General features: G+C 40.7%; 1 protein-coding gene across 1 annotated transcript in view; it reads left to right on the top strand.

The window, feature by feature from the left end:
• prkd1 (protein kinase D1) overlaps nt 1–18,755 on the top strand; it is a 73,843-nt gene that overhangs the window by 29,489 nt on the left and 25,599 nt on the right. The window contains exons 13-15 of the mRNA XM_038291860.1: nt 2,928–2,980; nt 7,537–7,609; nt 12,116–12,222. Of these exons, the coding sequence (XP_038147788.1) occupies nt 2,928–2,980; nt 7,537–7,609; nt 12,116–12,222 (233 nt within the window). The remainder of the gene's footprint in view (nt 1–2,927; nt 2,981–7,536; nt 7,610–12,115; nt 12,223–18,755) is intronic.

Below are 18,755 nucleotides of genomic sequence, written 5' to 3'. Positions count from 1 at the left end.
TGGGGCGCCCCCCCATCCCAACCCCGTTCTCCCGCTCCCGCAGGAGTCCCTCTCAGCGCTGCAGTCAGAGCCGCAGGATGTTTACCCTCAGCGTCCAGACTGCAAATGAAGCGCGCATGCGCCGGGATTGACGGCGCAAATTGATCACAATAATTAAAATAGCCTGCGCTTTGTACAGTGAAAAAAGTCATTACATGCAACTTTTGTAAAAACAAATTAACATGGCACGGAACCACCATGTTTGTTTGGTTTTAAAGTGGGGAAACGTAACGTTAGTTTCTCAGGTAGCTCATCTGATGCTTTCCTTGCCTTGTTAGTAGGTTACAGACAGTGATAAGGTTGGCTACTTATTTTACTTTTAATTTCATTTGAATTAGCTTAAGCAGCGTTTACATTTACTTTATAAATAAATTAACTTGCAAATTATGAGGGCAAGGCTTTTAAAGTTTAAATCTTCTGGCAAAGATAAAGTAAAGAAGATCCTGCAATTCATGGAAGTAGCAGAATAAAATCCAGCAAGATCAGTAATATGTCAATTAATTATATGCCACATTCCCATGTAAATATCTGTCTTTGGAGGATGTGTTTTTAGCACCCCTAGTTCTCTCATTTTTATTCCAAATACAATTTATAATTAGAATCACAGGGCTATTTTTATCTCTATGGTTAAGTATTTTCTCAAGTAGCAACTTTAACTGCTATACTTTCCTGTCTTAAAAGGCAGAACTCTTCTAGTCTAAAAAAAACTCATTTGTTGAAATGGGGGACCAATTGTTTGAACCCCTTAGGGGCTTTTAAAAACAAAAATGTCTTTTTTTTGCACTTTATGAAACAAAGTACCCTATGTTTTGTGGATGTACAGCTACATTTCTCATGTAAGTTTGCGTAGTTTTAAAACAAACATTTATTTTTCATATTGCACCAGTACAGTTAATGAGCAACCTGTACTTGTGTGCTTGTTTGTTCTGTCTAAAATGTTTATTTTGGAATAAAGAGGTTAATATATAAAATATTTTTTGTCCGATTCATCGATTAATCGAAAAAATAATCGGCCGATTTATCGATTTTTAAAATAATCGTTAGTTGCAGCCCTAATCTGGATAAAATCCTGCAGGGAATTTAAGTACTTTCCCAGAAAAGCTGTTTTTGTTTCACAAATGTTTAAGCCTAATAATCAATTTGTGAAAATGCACATATCCCGAAAAGGATCCCGCTGTGCAACACTTACAGTAGCAGCCATTCAAAATGGCCATTCCTAGTCAAACGCCAGCTGAATGGTAGCCCAATTCCATTCAACTCCCCACGAAATCCCCTCCAAATTGCAGCCCATGGAGTGACCACCTCTCGCATATGTTTTTCCTCCACCCTCCACCCTTTCACTGAATTACAGGGTCTGACCAGGAGAAGGAAATTCTCTTTAGATCTTAATGTCCTCAAATCATGACAGAAAGAATAGTTTGGTACAAATATTGATGTTTAAAAAGGAATTTTAGGGAACCAGCCAATAAACAGCCAAGGACCAATCAAGGAAATTGGGGAAATTTTAAATGGCTACTACTGTACTTAAACATATACATATTGACAAGTAAACCACTAAATTTGCCTATGAAAAATACTGCAAGATGCCACCAAAATGGTCGGTACCAAGAGACAATATGGGGATGGGGTAAATGTGGTGATGAGTGGCGTGAGTTCAGCAGATATGTGATTATTAGCAAAAGTAAAAGTGGTCATTTCTTGACTTATATAGTATAAACAGAAAATAGAGGGGCAGTCAGTTACACCTCAGATGGATCTTTTAAGTTGGACAACTCCATAATTCATAACTCGAGTTTGAGGAAGCTTATGGTTCATTTTGAACCATTGGCTCAAGGTGCAGACCCAGCAGCTGAATGGCCTCCGATTATCAGCCATCTTCCCTCCAAATTTGTTGATTGCACTCAACTTGCATTATAATATTAGCTTCACTGTATGTGGTTGATTTACATTTTAGTTTTACTTTTGACGGGAATTCAACTTTTATTCCAACTTGGAGGACCTTTTATGTTCTGTTAAGGTTTTACTATAAAGACAAAACCGAAATTACAATTTGATGCACGAGAAAATACGATTCAACCAATTTTCATCTGATTGCATTGAGTAGCAGCCATTAAAAATGTCCCTTCCCAGTCAAATGGCAGCTGAATGGCTGCAAACTTCCAGTCACTGGAGTGACTTTTTTTTTTACATATTTATTTCACTCTTTCACTGAATTAAAGGGTCTGACCAGACGATGACGCTTCTCTTCAGATCTTGATTTCCACAAATCATGACAGAAAGAATATTTTAGTACAAAGACCAGTCAAGGGCCCATCTAGGAAAGTGGGGAAAATTTTAATGGCTTCTACTGTAAGTTAGCACTGATGGCTTCAGACCTTTTGTTTGGAAAGAAATTACACAAATGTAATTCATGTTTGCATGGTAAAAGACTCTTGACACATTTCCTGCTTGGTTATAACTGTTTCTGTTCAAGCTGAATCCCACTGCAGGGTCTTAGCTCTCGTTAGACTGACAATGCCCACTCAAAGCCCATCAGAGATATTTCAGGCTTCAGTGACGTCAAACTGATCATGACTAATGCTTCCAAAGAACCATACTGTGGTTGCTTGTCTGAATAAAGTAACCACTGTCTTCAGGTTTTCAAATGTTTGAACCAAATGTAAATACTGAATTAACATCAGATTCCTGATTAAGAACATGAGAAAGAACAGGAGGTATTTAAGTATTTCAACTGACAGAGATTTTATGTGCTTACGTTTTCCTCCCATTTTAAATCCTACAAATTGTTTAGGGTGAAAGTGATTGGTTGTTACAAAAAGTACTTGTGAGTGTAAAAATGTTGTGTTGCTATTTTTTCTGTCTGATCATCTTTTTTTTCTGATCAACAGAGGAAATATCAATCAGTATTTCTGTCTCCAACTGCCAGATCCAGGAGAATGTGGTAAGAAAACATGTTATGTTCAGTCAGGTGTAATATCTGGGGTAACATGATCTGAATGACAGTCTGTGCCACTAGTGTAGAATCTACTGGTGAAAGTTATGACAGTAATATTGTCTTTTTGTGTTGTTTTTTTCTACATTGCTGTTCTTATGACATCTAATCTATGTAGTTATTCTATGTTAATGTTAGGGAATAACTGACTTGATATGAGAAATCTCAGTTTCCTTTCTCATGGAGGTAAATATGTTTTGTTTGTCAATCTATCCCCCCGAGCCCTGAGGTCAATAGTCTATTGATTCGAACATATATATGAATACACCAGAGTACTGAAGCATTGTCTGCTGTTGTTGTATAGACTAGGTAGCAGAGCCGCTGAGCTCCTCTTCACCCAGCTTACAGCTACAGAGAACAACCATGTGTCATGCTGCACGCCCCCACATTTCGTTCTAGGAACTACTCGGCATATCAGCTGGATGTTTAAAATGCCCCCAGCAGTTTGTAGCTGGACACCGCTTTCTAAAAACGGAGCTTTGTTCAGATGTGTCAGACAGACGTCTGCTTTGTGTCTGATTTAAGCCTGGCATAATACATATTACCACAACAATTGATGAACAACTATTAGAAAGAGCTTTCAGAAAGCCTTTAACGTGACTTTTCTAAAGTTACTGTTTAGTTTCTATTCTTTTAATGATAATGGGAGAAATGCAGTAACTCAGGTGCATTGCTGCTCCAGAGGTTAGTTGTCTCTTTAACTTTTCATTTTTCGAATTGGAACACACAACTGTGGCTGGTGCACTGTTAAAAACCAATCACTGCTTCATAAATGTATCCACAATGACCAGCATATATATTCTCAGCCAGCTGCAAGGACTCCCCCCCTCACAAACACCAGAAAAGGCTCTAACATAAATGTGTAGACACACACGTGCACACACACGTATGCATACAAGGGTTTGCAAGGTTATGGTGCTTTCTGTTTAAATCAATTATGCTTTTTTGCTTTCCCTGACACTTTTCAGATGTTTGCATATCCAGATTTTGGGATTGTGTCAGTTTGTGTAGGTTTGATGTATGTGATATGGATATATATACTGTAAAGATTCCCACAAAGCTTAAGGCTGCCAAGAACATCTTGTCATGTTTCCATGCAGACATACACCCTGCCATCTCCAAGGTGAGCAAGTATCAAGCACGTTAAATGGAGATTACTGTGATTACTCACTCAGCTACATGGTTTCCATAGAGATGATGGTAATTAGACCACAAACTATGAGGAGGAGGAAGAGGTTTATAATATTGTATTCCTGTCCTCTTTGCCTGAGGTGTGATAATAGGCTTTCTATGAACATGGGATAAAAATGAGAATCATTATGAAGATAGCAAGTAGGAAATATTTTCTAGTTTCAGACTCAAAGCTGTTATTGATCTCTGATAGTCTGTTGTAATACTGTGGGAGGCACACTGCTGGCTTTCAGCACCAACCCGATCTTAAATTCCTTCCTGATTTTATCCAACTATCTTTATTTTAATCACTTTTCTTTATTTGTTAACATCTATGCATGTCTACAGCGGTAAGAGACTTAGACCCCAATCATTCTCCCAACAGTTGGCCCAAAGTAAAACAAAGTTGTATCTATCCCTAAACAACCTTACGGAAGCCGAGAGCGGTTAATCTGGACTTTAATCTGGGGTTAATTCAATTCAATTCAATTCAGTTTATTTATATAGCGCCAAATTCACAACACATGTCATCTCAAGGCACTTTACAGTTCAACCAGATCAAATTGATACAAAGTTTTCTATCTAAGGAAAACCAGTTGATTGCATTGACTCATTGACTCAAATACAATCCCCCACACTAAGCATGCTTGTAGCGACAGTGGAGAGGAAAAACTCCCTTTTAACAGGAACAAACCTCCAGCAGAACCAGGCTCAGTGTGAGCGGCCATCTGCCGAGGCCGACTGGGGTTCAAGGAGACAGAAGCAGAGATACAAAAAGCAGCTGTAAAAGGCGGCCCCGTCCAGGAAACACACAGCCAGGCAGACGAGCTCCAAGGCAGCTCCCATGCCAGAGGACGAAGAAAGCACATCCACTCAGTCACGGTCAGAGAAACAGGACCACACTGGAAAACAGGCCGATCTCCAACATCTATAAACAAGGGTGTTGATAGAAGCAGCACAGCTGATGTTTCTTTCCAGGATGACGTCACAGCCAAACAGGAACAGACGAGGCAAAGCTACTCTGAGGAAAAGCAGAGAGAGCAGAAGGTTAGAGATTGAACTAACAGATTCTGCAGAATAGGAGAACAGAGAGAGAATGAAGCAGAATGATGAAATGGGGGTCCCTATGTCCTCCAAAAGTCTAAGCCTATAGCAGCATAACTATAGAGATAGCTCAGGAATGCATCTTATAGGTGCAACCCCGGGGCTGTTCAGAAAACACCCGGTGCTAAGGTGGCAGGGGCATAGGTCTAACTGCTTATGAATCAGAATTGGAAGCAAAACATCAAACCAATAATGTTGTCTCGTTACCTAATAATTAAACACAGGATTATTTACAGGTTAACACATAGGCTGCCATGACTTATACTTATAAATCCTCTCCCACTATTGTGGTATTGCAGGATGTAATCAGTTTTAACACACGACAATCATCTCGTTATGAGGAGAAAATGGCTAACGTTATATTCAGATAATGAGAAAATTAACTTGTTTTCTCAAGAAAACCACCGTGAAAAAGTATCGGAGAGACACGGTCGCTCTTGGTTTCTGTACAACCCAGTATACAAGTGACTTTTTTTATCAGTTAAGCGGCGAAACAAGGCCACAGTGTAGTTAATTGCTACTTTGACAAACATTGACATAAAAAGCCATTACTGATGATTCAGATCAGAACAAAACTCTTGGAGTGTGTAATTATTTCCAAAATAAAATACAGGTGAAAATGGACAAAAGATAAATGCAGAGAGCTGCATAGCTAAAACAAAAATAAGACCAAGGTTTAGTGTTTATTGACTTGAAGAGAATACGAAATAAATGTGAGTTATATTAAACCATCAGTATATATATATATATATATATATATATATATATATATATATATGTATAGCATTAAATATATGTATAGCATTAAATCATACAACTACCATTCCATATGAAACCAGACATAAACTTGAAGATAGCAGTACAAAGATTAGAAAAAAAATGTTTTTGTTCTTTTTTACTCTATTTGTGTCATGTTTTTGGGGTTCTCTGAGTTTCTTGTTTTCTTTTTAGCGTTAGTTTACACTCTCTGATTATTGTAGGCTTTAGAAATTTTTCATTTTACTTGTAGAGCTCATCCATTTACTTGAAGTCTTTTATATTAAGTTGGAGGTCCTTGCTTTGAATATTTTAACCATGTAAAGACCACTTGCAGTCAGTCCTTTTTGATGGATCTTTCAGTTTTATGCAGTTTCTTAAAGGTACATACACCAACATCAATAGAAAGTTATTTTATTGCTTTATATTAATATATTTTTAATTATGTGTTAGGGCTGGGTGATATAGAAAAAAAGCTTATCGATAAAAAAGTGCATATTGATCGATATCGATAATTATTGAAAAGATTTGAAACCATATTTTATGTGCAGCTCTGCCTGGACTTTTTATAATATTGCTAAATTATTTAATTTTAATAAAAAACAAAAACACAGACTTCGAATGAAATCTTTATTTAACCAACTTTTTTAACCATAACAGAATTGTTTTAAAGAAAAATAACTTAAGAGACCTGGGTTATGTTATTAAATACTGACAAAGAATAAACTAAAGTGACCAGAAAAGTGACCAAAATAAATATAACAAATAAATAAATGCCCCCCCACCGCCGCCGCCGCCCCCGTTTCCTGCTTTAACCTGAGTTATTACTTTGAAGTTTCTGGCCCCTCAGCATTTTTATCTCAGTTGTTAGAACTACGTGGGAAACTGCCCAGAACTGAATATATATATAAAATATTTTCCCGAAATTCCCGAAGATTCCTCGGAGGAGAGTCGCGGCGGGGCCTACACAGCTAGTACTCCAGCGGGTGTGAGCGGCTGAGATGATAAAAAAAAAAAAAAAGTTGATTGTGTTACCAGACTTCGTTTACACTGGTCTCCTACACATTTTCCAGATGACTGTGGTTTGTTTTTTGTCCGACTTGCCATGACCGAAATACTGCCAGACTGCCGAACTACAAAAACCCTTCTTTGGAACAATTTCCTCCGCCTCTCCTTGCTGCGACATCTTCATGTGCTCTGTGTTGTGGTTTGAGAGGGCGGTGCTTTGTGACGGCGTGCCTGGGTGCGCGATTGTGATTGGTTGGGAGGAAGTAGTGACTAGCATAAACCTACATGCTAGGCTTCAATGAGAAGGAAGGAAAACTGCGTTTCTTTTTTATCGAACTTTTATCGACTCTCTTTTTTTCTATTGCGCCACACGTCTATCGATCGATATATATCGTTATTGAATTATCGCCCAGCCCTATTATGTGTTCTGTATGGTACTAATCCTATTTTGTTTTCTTGATCTCTAGGACATCAATTCGATTTATCAGATTTTTCCAGATGAGGTTCTTGGCTCTGGACAGTTTGGTATTGTGTATGGAGGTAAGATTCTGGTGTTATCAGACCCCCAGCAATATATAAGTGATATATATGCCTATTTATTGATTTTTTTTTCTACTGCAACTAATGCAAGCTAAAAGGGACAATGTGTTAAGCCGGGCATACACTGTTGATATTTTCAATCGTTGAGCGCAGCTACAGCTCACACTGTAAGACAAAACCCTGCGATTTTGTCTTACAGTGTGAATACACAGCTCACAATTTATGTTCTCACTCTGTGCGGCCCGACGCTCTGATGCAATCTACCCGCTCACACTGTAAGTCTATAAACCATGTAGGACTCACCTCCGCAGTGAGATGGCTACTTGGACTCGTCTATCCGGAAGCCAAACGAGTAGAAGCGGAATAAGAGGCTCACTACAGTGAAACGCGCTGCCTTGGCAATTTATGCTATTTTGTGCTGAAAGCCCTATAAAGAAAAGATGATGACGTATTTGGACAAAGACATGGCTAAGCAAACATGGCTATTACACTCTGTCAATTTTACAGAAAGAACTCCTTTTCACTCGCTGCCTTGCCTGTGTTTTTCATCACAGAAGAAGAATAAGAATCCTTGTTTGCGCACTGAGCGATTTGCCCACGACCACCTTACGACAGCGGCAAGGGTGTAACCTTGCAAAAAAAGTTGGTGGGGACAGTCTAAGGGTGGAGGCTGATGGACCTACAGCTACTCAACTTCAGATAGCTACTCCCTTATTAGGACAGCACAAACAGGCTCTAACCAGGGTAGAAAAAGAAGTGGGAAGCCGCGTTGCACAACTGAGCAAGAAGATAAGTACATTAGAGTCTCTAGTTTGAGAAACAGACGCCTCACAGGTCCCCAACTGGCGTCTTCATTAAATATTATCCACAAAACACCAGTGTCTACATCTACAGTGAAGAGGGATTCTGGGCTTCAGGGTAGAGTGACAAAGAAAAAGCCATATCTGAGACTGGCCAATAAAAGAAAAGGATTAAAATGGGCAAAAGAACACATACATAGGACAGAGGAAGACTGGAAAAAAATGTTGTGGACGGATGAATCCAAGTTTGAGGTGTTTGGATGACAAAGAAGAACGTTTGTGAGACGCAGAACAAATGAAAAGATGCTGGAAGAATGCCTGACGCCATCTGTTAAGCATGGTGGAGGTAATGCGATGGTCTGGGGTTGCTTTGGTGCTGCTAAGGTGGGAGATTTGTACAGGGTAAAAGTGATTCTGAATAAGGAAGGCTATCACTCCATTTTGCAACGCCATGCCATACCCAGTGGACAGCGCTTGATTGGAGCAAATTTCATCCTATAACAGGACAATGACCCTAAACACACCTCCGAATTGCGCAAGAACTATTTAGAGCAGAAGCAGGCAGCTGGTATTCTATCGGCAATGGAGTGGCCAGCGCAGTCACCAGATCTGAACCCCATTGAGCTGTTCTGGGAGCAGCTTGACCGTATGGGACGCAAGAAGTGCCAATCCAACTTTTGGGAGCTGCTTCTGGAAGCGTGGGGTGCAATTTCTCCAGAATACCTCAACAAATTAACAGCTAGAATGCCAAAGGTTTGCATCGCTGTAATTGCTGCAAATGGAGGCTTCTTTGATTAAAGCAAAGTTTGATGTAAAAAAAAATCCTTTTTCAAATACAAACCATTATTTCTAATCTTGTCAATGTCTTGACTCTATTTTCTATTCATTTCACAACGTATGGTGGTACATAAGTGTGACTTTTCAGGAAAACAAAAAAAACGGTAGTATAACGGTAGTATATATATACATATATATATATATATATATATATATATATATATATATATATATATATATATATATATATATATATATATATATATATATATATATATATATATATATATATATATATATATATAGTCAATAGATATATATGGGCCTCTATTGCTCTGGTGCTCAAGGCCTGCTCCTGTGCTGCCATGATTATTGCTTTTGTGCTGTCTTTCAACTCTGCCCTGTTTAGCCATTGGTAGAATTCAGCTATATCAGCCACTTCAACTATCTGTCGTTGGTACATCATGTGCTGGGGATTTTCCACCCATGATGGTTCCTCCACTTCCTTCCTTCCTAGCTTCTATTGTCATTCACAGCACTTCATCCATTGGGGCCATCTCCCTGATGTATTCTTGGAGCCTGGATGTTTCATTTTCAATGGTGGCTCTGATGCTTACTAGGCCTGCACCACCTTTTTTGCGCATAGTGTATAGTCTGTAAATAACAGATTTAGGGTGGAATCCACCATGCATGTTGTGTAGCTTTTGTGTTTTAGTGCTATGTTTAGATCGCATGGGCTAGAGGCAGCAGAAGCAGCTAGTTTACATGCAAAGTCAATGGTTGACACGCATCAAGGAAAGCAAAAGGTCTTGCAGTGTGTTTTGAGCAGCAGGATTGGAGCATCATGAGCTTCTGAGCTCTTGGGCGTGTGAGGTGGAGTTGGTAAAAGTGAACTTTTGCACCACAACAACCAATCAGAGAAGCTGATCTGGGAGCTGGCAGGGAGACAGACACAGCACTGCTGATGCAGAGCCCTATGATCACTCCTCTGAAACAGTTTAACGCCTAAATTAACTTAAAATATCGAAACCTGTGGGCAAAATATGTCCGATTTTATTATTCTGGTGCCTGCAGTTTGGATGACGTACATGAAAAACAGACAGAGACAGAGCACCATCGGTGTGTGGGGGTCTGAGCGGCTCCGACAGCAAAATAATTTTTGAAGGCAGGATAGTAATCTGATTTAACTGACTGCATAGATGAAGTTTTCAGGTCGACTTTCGCACTTAAAAACATATTAAAACTACTTTCTATCCACTGATCACAGGAAATATAGTAAAGCTGCTCTCTGTTATTGAACACAGGGGCAGAAGAAGCATCAGGAGCATCTGGGCACTTTACTGGACATGCTGCTCCGGACACTTAATGCGAACAAGCATCAAAAATGAAGAAGTAGAAGCTTTTTTGCTGCTTTCAACACTTGCGGTCTGAACATACAACAACATCAGTGGCCTGGATTCCCTCCCTAGGCCAACTTATTATCCTCAGGGAGTAACTGATGACTAGCAGGGCATATTTGTTGACTGGCTTGACCTTGTTCTTACCATATGTATGCTGCTATAGGCTTAGACTGCTGAATGACAAAGTAATCACTTTCCATCACTCTGCTTCATTCTATCCATATTCTCCCATTCTGCATTACTTGTTTGTCAACCCCAAAGCTTCATCTGGTCTACTCCTCTTTGGCTGTGATCCTGGAGAAAGATCATGCTAGCCTGCTGCACTGGACACCATTGTATATAGATGTTGGAATTGTCAAAGGGGGGGGGTGAGGTTGCATGAGGACCCAAATGCGCAAACAAAGAGAACCACCAGAAGACCCCACCTTCTAACATTGCCAACACTGTATGTGATGTAATCAGTTCCGTTTTTGCTAAGCTACAAACAAAAAAGCCAAAGGGATTTGTGCCAATAACTGGTGATTTTAATAACGCCTCACTCTCTGCCATACTCTCAAACTTCCAACAGTTTGTCAGCTGCTGCACCAGAGAAAACTAATATGGACTTGTTTAATGCAAATTTCAAGAACTCCTACATCTTGAAACTAAGATTACAATCAGATCACAATCTTTTTTTCTTTATTTGCTCACAGTGGGAGCCACTTTATAAGAGACAAACCGCATTATAAGACCTGTAACAAGATTGTCACAGGAAGCTTAGGAAGCCCTGCAAAGTCGTGTTGAGCCACATGAAGAGGACATCAATGCAATGACTGAGTGTGTGACTGAGTAGATACGTATTCGTAGATACCACCATCTTTACCAGAACAGTGAAATGCTGCTGGAAAAAAAAAGGCAAAAAAAAAAACCCTGAATGTTTGTCTTTTTTGTTTTAGGATCAATGCGTAACCCAGACATTTACCCTAAGCATTACCAGCATATTCCTAACATTAATCTATAGTTAACTAACACCATAGCTTTAAACTGTCTCCCTAATATAATAAATGGAGCCCCACCACATTAGCAACAAAAGCAGTCCTAAATAGGTGACATAGCGGAGTACACACAAGTTTTTATGTCTATCCATACGAAGACTTTACATGAAGTTTCAATTTATGCCAAACCCTGACATTTAACCTAATCATAACCATTACCAGTATATTTAACAGAATTATTTCCTCACCCAATTAAATTATTGGAATAAATTGTTCCGATCATATCTAAGACCACAGATGTATGAAATCAAGAACCTAGGCATGCAGACTATTTTTTGCAGTTGTTTGTGAAAGAACGGGTAGCCCTCTGAAGCTCAATGTGTTCCCTGCTTTATGCTACATTGGTCAAAGTTGTAGCCACTAAAATTAAACATGACACACTTCCTGAAATACTAGCCAACTTAATTATTTTTTAGATAAATTTGAAGTGTTCCAATTGTTTTTAATGGTTAATTTATTTATTTATTTTAACAGTTGTTGGTACATTCCTTGCAGGTAAACATCGGAAGTCTGGTCGAGATGTTGCCATCAAGATAATTGATAAACTTCGCTTCCCTACTAAGCAGGAAAGCCAGCTACGTAACGAAGTGGCCATTTTACAGGTAAGCTCACAAATAAGAGACATTTCAGTTTATTTATATAGCACCATTTCACAACACATGTCATCTTAAGGCACTTTACAGAGACATTTTAACCAGATCATTGTCAGATCGGTTCAATGTTTTCTACGGAACACCAGCTGGTTGCATCGACTTATGTACTTGAAAGCAACCCCTCACACCAAGCATGCTTGTAGTGACATGGAGAGGAAAAACTCCCGCTTAAGAGCAACAAAACCATCAGCAAAACCAGACTCAGTGTAAGTGGCCATCTGCTGAGGCCGTCTGGAGTTCAAGGAGACAGAAGCAGACATACAGAAAGAAGCAAAGATACAAAAGACAACTGTCAACCAGCTCCACAGGCAGCACCATCCAGGAAACAAACAGTCCGGCAGACGAGCTCCGACCCAGTTCCAAAGTCAGAGGACGAAAGAGAGCACATACAACTAGTCGCAGAAAAGCTGGGCATACACTGTATGATTTTTGCCCTTTTCAGGTCGATTCTCCAGTCATGCGAGAATGCTAAGATCGGGCCAACTTTCAGCCTGATCCTGCGATGTGTGTCGTGCAGTGTACAGGGGATAACGAGGGGTGATCAGCCTCTCACGACTACCTCCCGATCGGGAATCTTAAGGTTGGGAGAAAACCAAAGATGCTTGAAATTCAGTCGGCACACGTAAGTTCGCATCAGAGCGTCGGTCGCACAGTGTGAGCACATGCATCGTGAGCTGTGAACTTTTAAACCCTGCAGTTTCGCCGTATAGTTTGAGCTGTAGCTGTCTGCAATGATTGAAAATATTGCACAGTGTATGCCTGGCTTAAGAGAACCAGGATTACACTGAAAAACAGGCCAAGCTCCAAAATCTATAAACAACGGTGGTGATGGCAACAGCATAGTAGATATTTCTGTCCAGAATGGAGTCACAGCCAAAAAGGAACAGACCAGATGAAGCTACTATGATGAGAAAAAGCTGAGAGAAAGAAGGAAATTCTGAGAACCTCTTTGATATGAGATTTAAATGATACGTCCTGATAAAAAATAACACAGAAATTTTTTTTTATTAATATCTGGGATCAATTTAATCCCATCCAAATGAAGTGCCTGACTTATCAACTTCTTTACTCCACTTTTTTCTGCATTCAGGAGCAGACAGTTTAGAGTAGTCCATATAGAGACATGTATTCTATGTAATGGGTTAGTTTCATCTGTGATTTATAAACAGATATAGCTGTGTATCATCAGCATAACTATATATATATATATATAAAAAAAAAAACTAAAAAAAAAACTGTTTTCTCACCCCTCATGGGGTGGTATGTGTCATCCTCAAGCTCGTGTCCTCTACCAGAGGCCTGGGAGTTTGAGGGTTCTGCGCAGTATCTTAGCTGTTCCTAGGACTGCGCTCTTCTGGACAGAGACCTCTGATGTTTTATCTGGAATCTGCTGTAGCCACTCTCCCAGTTTGGGGGTCACAGCCCCCAGTGCTCCAATTACCACTGGCACCACTGCAGCTCTTACTTTCCACATCTTTTCTAGCTCCTCCTTCAGCCCTTGGTATTTCTCAAGCTTCTCGTGTTCTTTCTTCTTGATGTTGCTGTCGCTTGGGATTGCCACATCTATCACTACTGCCTTCTTCTGCTGTTTGTCGATCAACACGATGTCTGGTTGGTTAGCCGTCACCTGTTTTTCAGTCTGGATCTTGAAGTCGCATAGGATCTTAGCTCGGTCATTCTCAACTACCCTAGGAGGTGTCTTCCATTTTGCCCTTGGGACTTCCAGCCCGTACTCATGGCAGATGTTCCTGTACACTATGACAGGTTGTGGCGTTCCATGTATGCACTTCCTGCCTGCATTTTACACCCTGCTGTTATGTGCTGTATTGTTTCAGAGGCATCTTTGCACAGTCTGCATCGGGGGTCCTGCCTGGTGTGGTAGACCCCGGCCTCTATTGATCTTGTACTGAGTGCCTGTTCTTGTGCTGCCATGATTAGTGCCTCTGTGCTGTCCTTCAGTCCAGCCTTTTCCAGCCACTGGTAGGATTTTTTGATATCAGCCACTTCTTCTATTTGTCTGTGGTATACGCCGTGCAGCGGCTTGTCCCTCCATGATGGCTCTCCTTCCTCTTTCTTGTCCTCACTTTCGGTTTTCTCCTGCCTGAGGTATTCACCAAGCCATTTGTCTTTGGGGGCCATCTTTCTGATGTACTCCTGGGTCTTAGTTGTTTCATCCTGGACAGTGGTCTTGACACTCACTAGCCCTCGGCCTCCCTCGCTACGCTTGGTATACAGTCTCAGAGGTGCTGGATTTGGGGTGGAACCCTCCATGCATTGTGAGGAGCTTTCTCGTCTTGTTGTCAGTAGCCTCTATCTCCTCCTTTGGCCAGTTTATTATACCAGCGGGGTATCTGATGACTGGCAGGGCATATGTGTTGATGGCTTGGATCTTGTTTTTCCCATTCAGCTGACTTTTCAGGACCTGCCTTACTCTTTGTAGGTATTTAGCTGTGGCAGTCTTTCTTGCCATCTCCTCGTGGTTTCCGTTAGCCTGTGGCACCCCAAGGTATTTGTAGCTGTCCTGCACATCTGTAATGTGGCCTTCTGGTAGTTCAACCCCCTCGGTTCTGATCATCTTCCCTCTCTTTGAGACCATGCGATCGCACTTGTCCAGTCCGAATGACATCCCAATGTCGTTGCTGTAGATCCTGGTAGTGTGGATCAGTGAGTCGATGTCTCGCTCACTCCTGGCATACAGCTTGATGTCATCCATGTAGAGGAGGTGACTGATGATTGTTCCGCTTCGGAATTGGTATCCGTAGCCAGTCTTTGTGATGATCTGGCTGAGGGGGTTCAGGCCTATGCAGAACCTATATATATATATATATATATATATATATATATATATATATATATATATATATATACACACACTATATATATATATATATATATATATATATATATACACACACTATATATATATATATATATATATATATATATATATATATATATATACACTCCTACTCCTCAAAAAAATCAAAGGCACACTTTGTAATCAGAGTACAGCATCAAGTTAATTAAACTTCTTGTGATGATCCTGGCACTGGAGCTGACTCTGGTTCAGTCTCCACCCCCATTGCAATCATCTCTACTGGTTTCACCTGTCTCCACCTGCATATAAGCTCCGTCCTCATGAGTCTCCAGTGCCAGATCGTTTCAAGCCAATTCCGGTGAGAACCTTCCAGCCTTGTTTTTGAAAACCTGCCTGCCTGTCTGCCTGCCTGCCTGTTTTTGATCCTGTTATGTCCTCTGATTTTTGAGCCTGCCTGTCCCTTTCTTGGATTTGTCTTCCTGCCTGAGACCAGCTCCGTCTGTCTCTGGATTCCGGAATGATTACCCGTACCTAAGACCCATGTCTATCTGAAAGTTAATGAGCCTGTCTGCCCCCTCTACGTCCTGTGATACTGGAGATCATATCTGGATCAGAAACTGAACAAACCCGCTGAAATCCCTTTTGCTTATCTGAATCTACAACTGGACATACTACCTGTTCCTGTCTGGTCCTCAGAGCCCGAACCTCCTGTGAAATCAGGTCATATCAGTCAGCACATGGGAACCGTAACGTCCGAGATTCGGCGTTTCAATCACCTGTTTTTTCAATAAACTTGTTAAATTGTCATGTTGTGGTGAATCTTGGGTCCGCATCCGGTTCATTACACTTCTGGGATATTGATATGGTCAGGTAAGTAGCAGAGGGGGTTGTTAATCACTTTCAGCTGCTTTGGTGTTAATGAAATTGACAACAGGTGCACTGAAGGGGCAACTATATATATACATATATATACATATATATATATATATATATATATATATATATATACATATATATATATAAATATATATATATATATATATATATATATATATATATATATATATATATATATATATATATATATATATATATATATATATATATATATATATATATATATATTTGTGGAAAGGCCATGACATAAGTGATGGGAAACGGCCTGATAAAATTAAGTGCCAGTTTCCTACTATCTATCCTAAGGGGAAGGTCTTTGGTAGAAAGCCATACTCTCTGGCCCTCCCGGTAAACGGGTGCCGGAATTCTCTGATGGTTATCAGCTTTAGCTTGGCTAACCAAAGATTTTGAAGTGACCTTTCTAGCCCTTCTCTATACCTAAGAGCAGATAAACGGGTCAATGGAACCTTGGAATCTTTCTCTTGAATGGAGGACATTGGTGGCTGAAAACCAAATACAACAAAAAAGGGAGATGGCCCAGTGATGCTAGAGGGGGCAGAATTTATGGCATGTTTACCCCGAGGAAGTTGACTGGCCAACTTATTGGGATCAGACTCACACAGGATGTTTATCTTAGTCTTGATTTGCTGGTTGGCCCTCTCTGTCTGACGTCCGTTTTGGGATGTCAGATGGACAGAGATACCCAACAGAGAGCAGAATTTACTCCAGAACTGAGAAACAAACCGAGGACCCTGTCAGTAACAAAGTCTGTCTGGAGACATTGAAGGTGAAACAAGTAAGGATCTCCACCATTTCTTTCACAGAAGGGAGTTTGGGCAGCATAAAAAAATGAATCATCTTGGAGAATCTGTCAATGATGGTGAGTATAACGGTGTTACCTCAGAACACGGTGACTCTGCAATGAAGTCAATGGCTATATTAGACCATGGTCGAGTTGGGATGGATAAAAGTTGAAGAAAACCAAATGGAGACCTCTTAGATGTTTTGGACTGATCGCAAAGGGGACAGGCTGTCACAAATTCTGTACTTTGAAAACAGTGACAGCCACCAAAACTGAGCTTGAACAATGCTAATGGTTTTGGACACACCAGGATGAGAAAACAAAGAGGAACTGAACGAACTCTAAAACCTTCCTTCTCAGGGACAAACATATTGTCATTAGGGCAATCACTTGGGGAAAGCTGATTACAGTGAGCCTGCATGACTACTTTCTCAATGTCGACTATATTGATGGAACATCTTACAGACTCTAGTAACACATACTCCTCTGCGAGACCGGAACACTCCTGATCTACCTCAAACAGCCTGGACAGAGTATAGGGCTTAACATTCCTGGTCCTGGGTCTGTAAGACAGAGAAAAATTAAAGCGTCCGAAAAAAAGGTGCCCACCTCTCTTGTCTGGGATTAAGTCTCTTAGCAGACTTCAGATACTCGAGGTTCTTGTGATCAGTCCAAACCAAAAAAGGAGTCTTGGACCCCTCTAACCAGTGTCTCCATTCAAGAGACAACTAGACCGCCAGCAATTCTCGGTCTCCGACATCTTAGCTCCTTTCTGCACTTGAAAGTCTCTTTAAAAAGAAAGCACATGGGTGAATTTTCCCGTCCCTAGCCTCCTGACTGAGAACCACCCCGACCCCCTGGATGCCTCTACCTCAACAATAAATTGTTTCTCAGGATCGGGAGAAAGGTGAACAGAGTCTTTGGAAGGCTCAATCCGCCTGATCATTCCAACAAAATTTTAGCTTAGCAGAAATAAGGGCATAAATGAGCACAGCTACCTGACAGTAGTTTCTGATTCATCTCCTGTAGAAATTAGCAAACCCTAGGAACCTCTGCAGTTGTTTCCTATCCTTAGGACCCGGCCAGTCGGTAACTACACGCACCTTCGTATGGTCCATAGAGATCTGATCAGGAGAAACCACAAAACCCAATAATTCCTGCCATTTTATTCCAATTTTAATCTTGCTGAACGTACACAGGAACATAAACAGGAAGTAGCCCAGCCCAAAACCTCCACTTTCTGCCGATCAGTGTGTGGGTTATGCTTATTTAACCAAGTTAAGCCTAAAATAACAGGAACCTGAAGTGAATCAATGATTAGAAAGGATAACTGTTCAACATGGTTATCATCCACCACAAGCTCAACCGTTTTAGTCATGAGAGAGGATCTATTCAACTGATGACAATCCAAGGCTAAAACCTTGTGAGAGTCCAGTGAAGGAAAAGGCTTAGTGCCATGTTGTCTGGAAAAGTCCCGATCCATAAACATGGTATCGGCTCCAGAGACCATGAATACTGACAAGTTATGACTAACAGATTGGACTGATAATGTTACAGGGAGAAGAAATTCTGCTGGCTTTGCTCAGCAGGATTCTCCCTCCTCCTACTGAGCCTGTCCTTTTACTGGACACAATCTTACCCGGTGTACCTCTCCGCCTCAGTAGAGGCACAGCTTCAGCTTGAACCATTGATCCCTCTCCTCCCTGGATAGACGGGTGCATCCCAGCTGCTTAGGTCCAGGCCCGGAAGTTTGAAACAAGCCAGACGGCATCTCATTAGCCCCAGGTCGGAAGGAGCAGCTGGGTTGGGCTCTCCGCTCTCTATGCCATTCAAGGAGGTGGAGGTGGAGATCGATCCGAGTTCCTAGATCCTCAAGCTGTTTAAGTGACCGAGGGTAATCAGGGTTGGAGAGTTCATCCTTGATCCTTTCATTAAGTCCATTGACGAACACGTCCACGAGAGCTT

Source organism: Cyprinodon tularosa, unplaced genomic scaffold (genome assembly GCF_016077235.1).
Source record: "Cyprinodon tularosa strain WSP-4 unplaced genomic scaffold, ASM1607723v1 ctg302, whole genome shotgun sequence".
Taxonomy (NCBI): Eukaryota; Metazoa; Chordata; class Actinopteri; order Cyprinodontiformes; family Cyprinodontidae; genus Cyprinodon; species Cyprinodon tularosa.
Note: the sequence above shows the minus strand (reverse complement) of the source record. Positions and strands in the feature narration are given on the sequence as shown.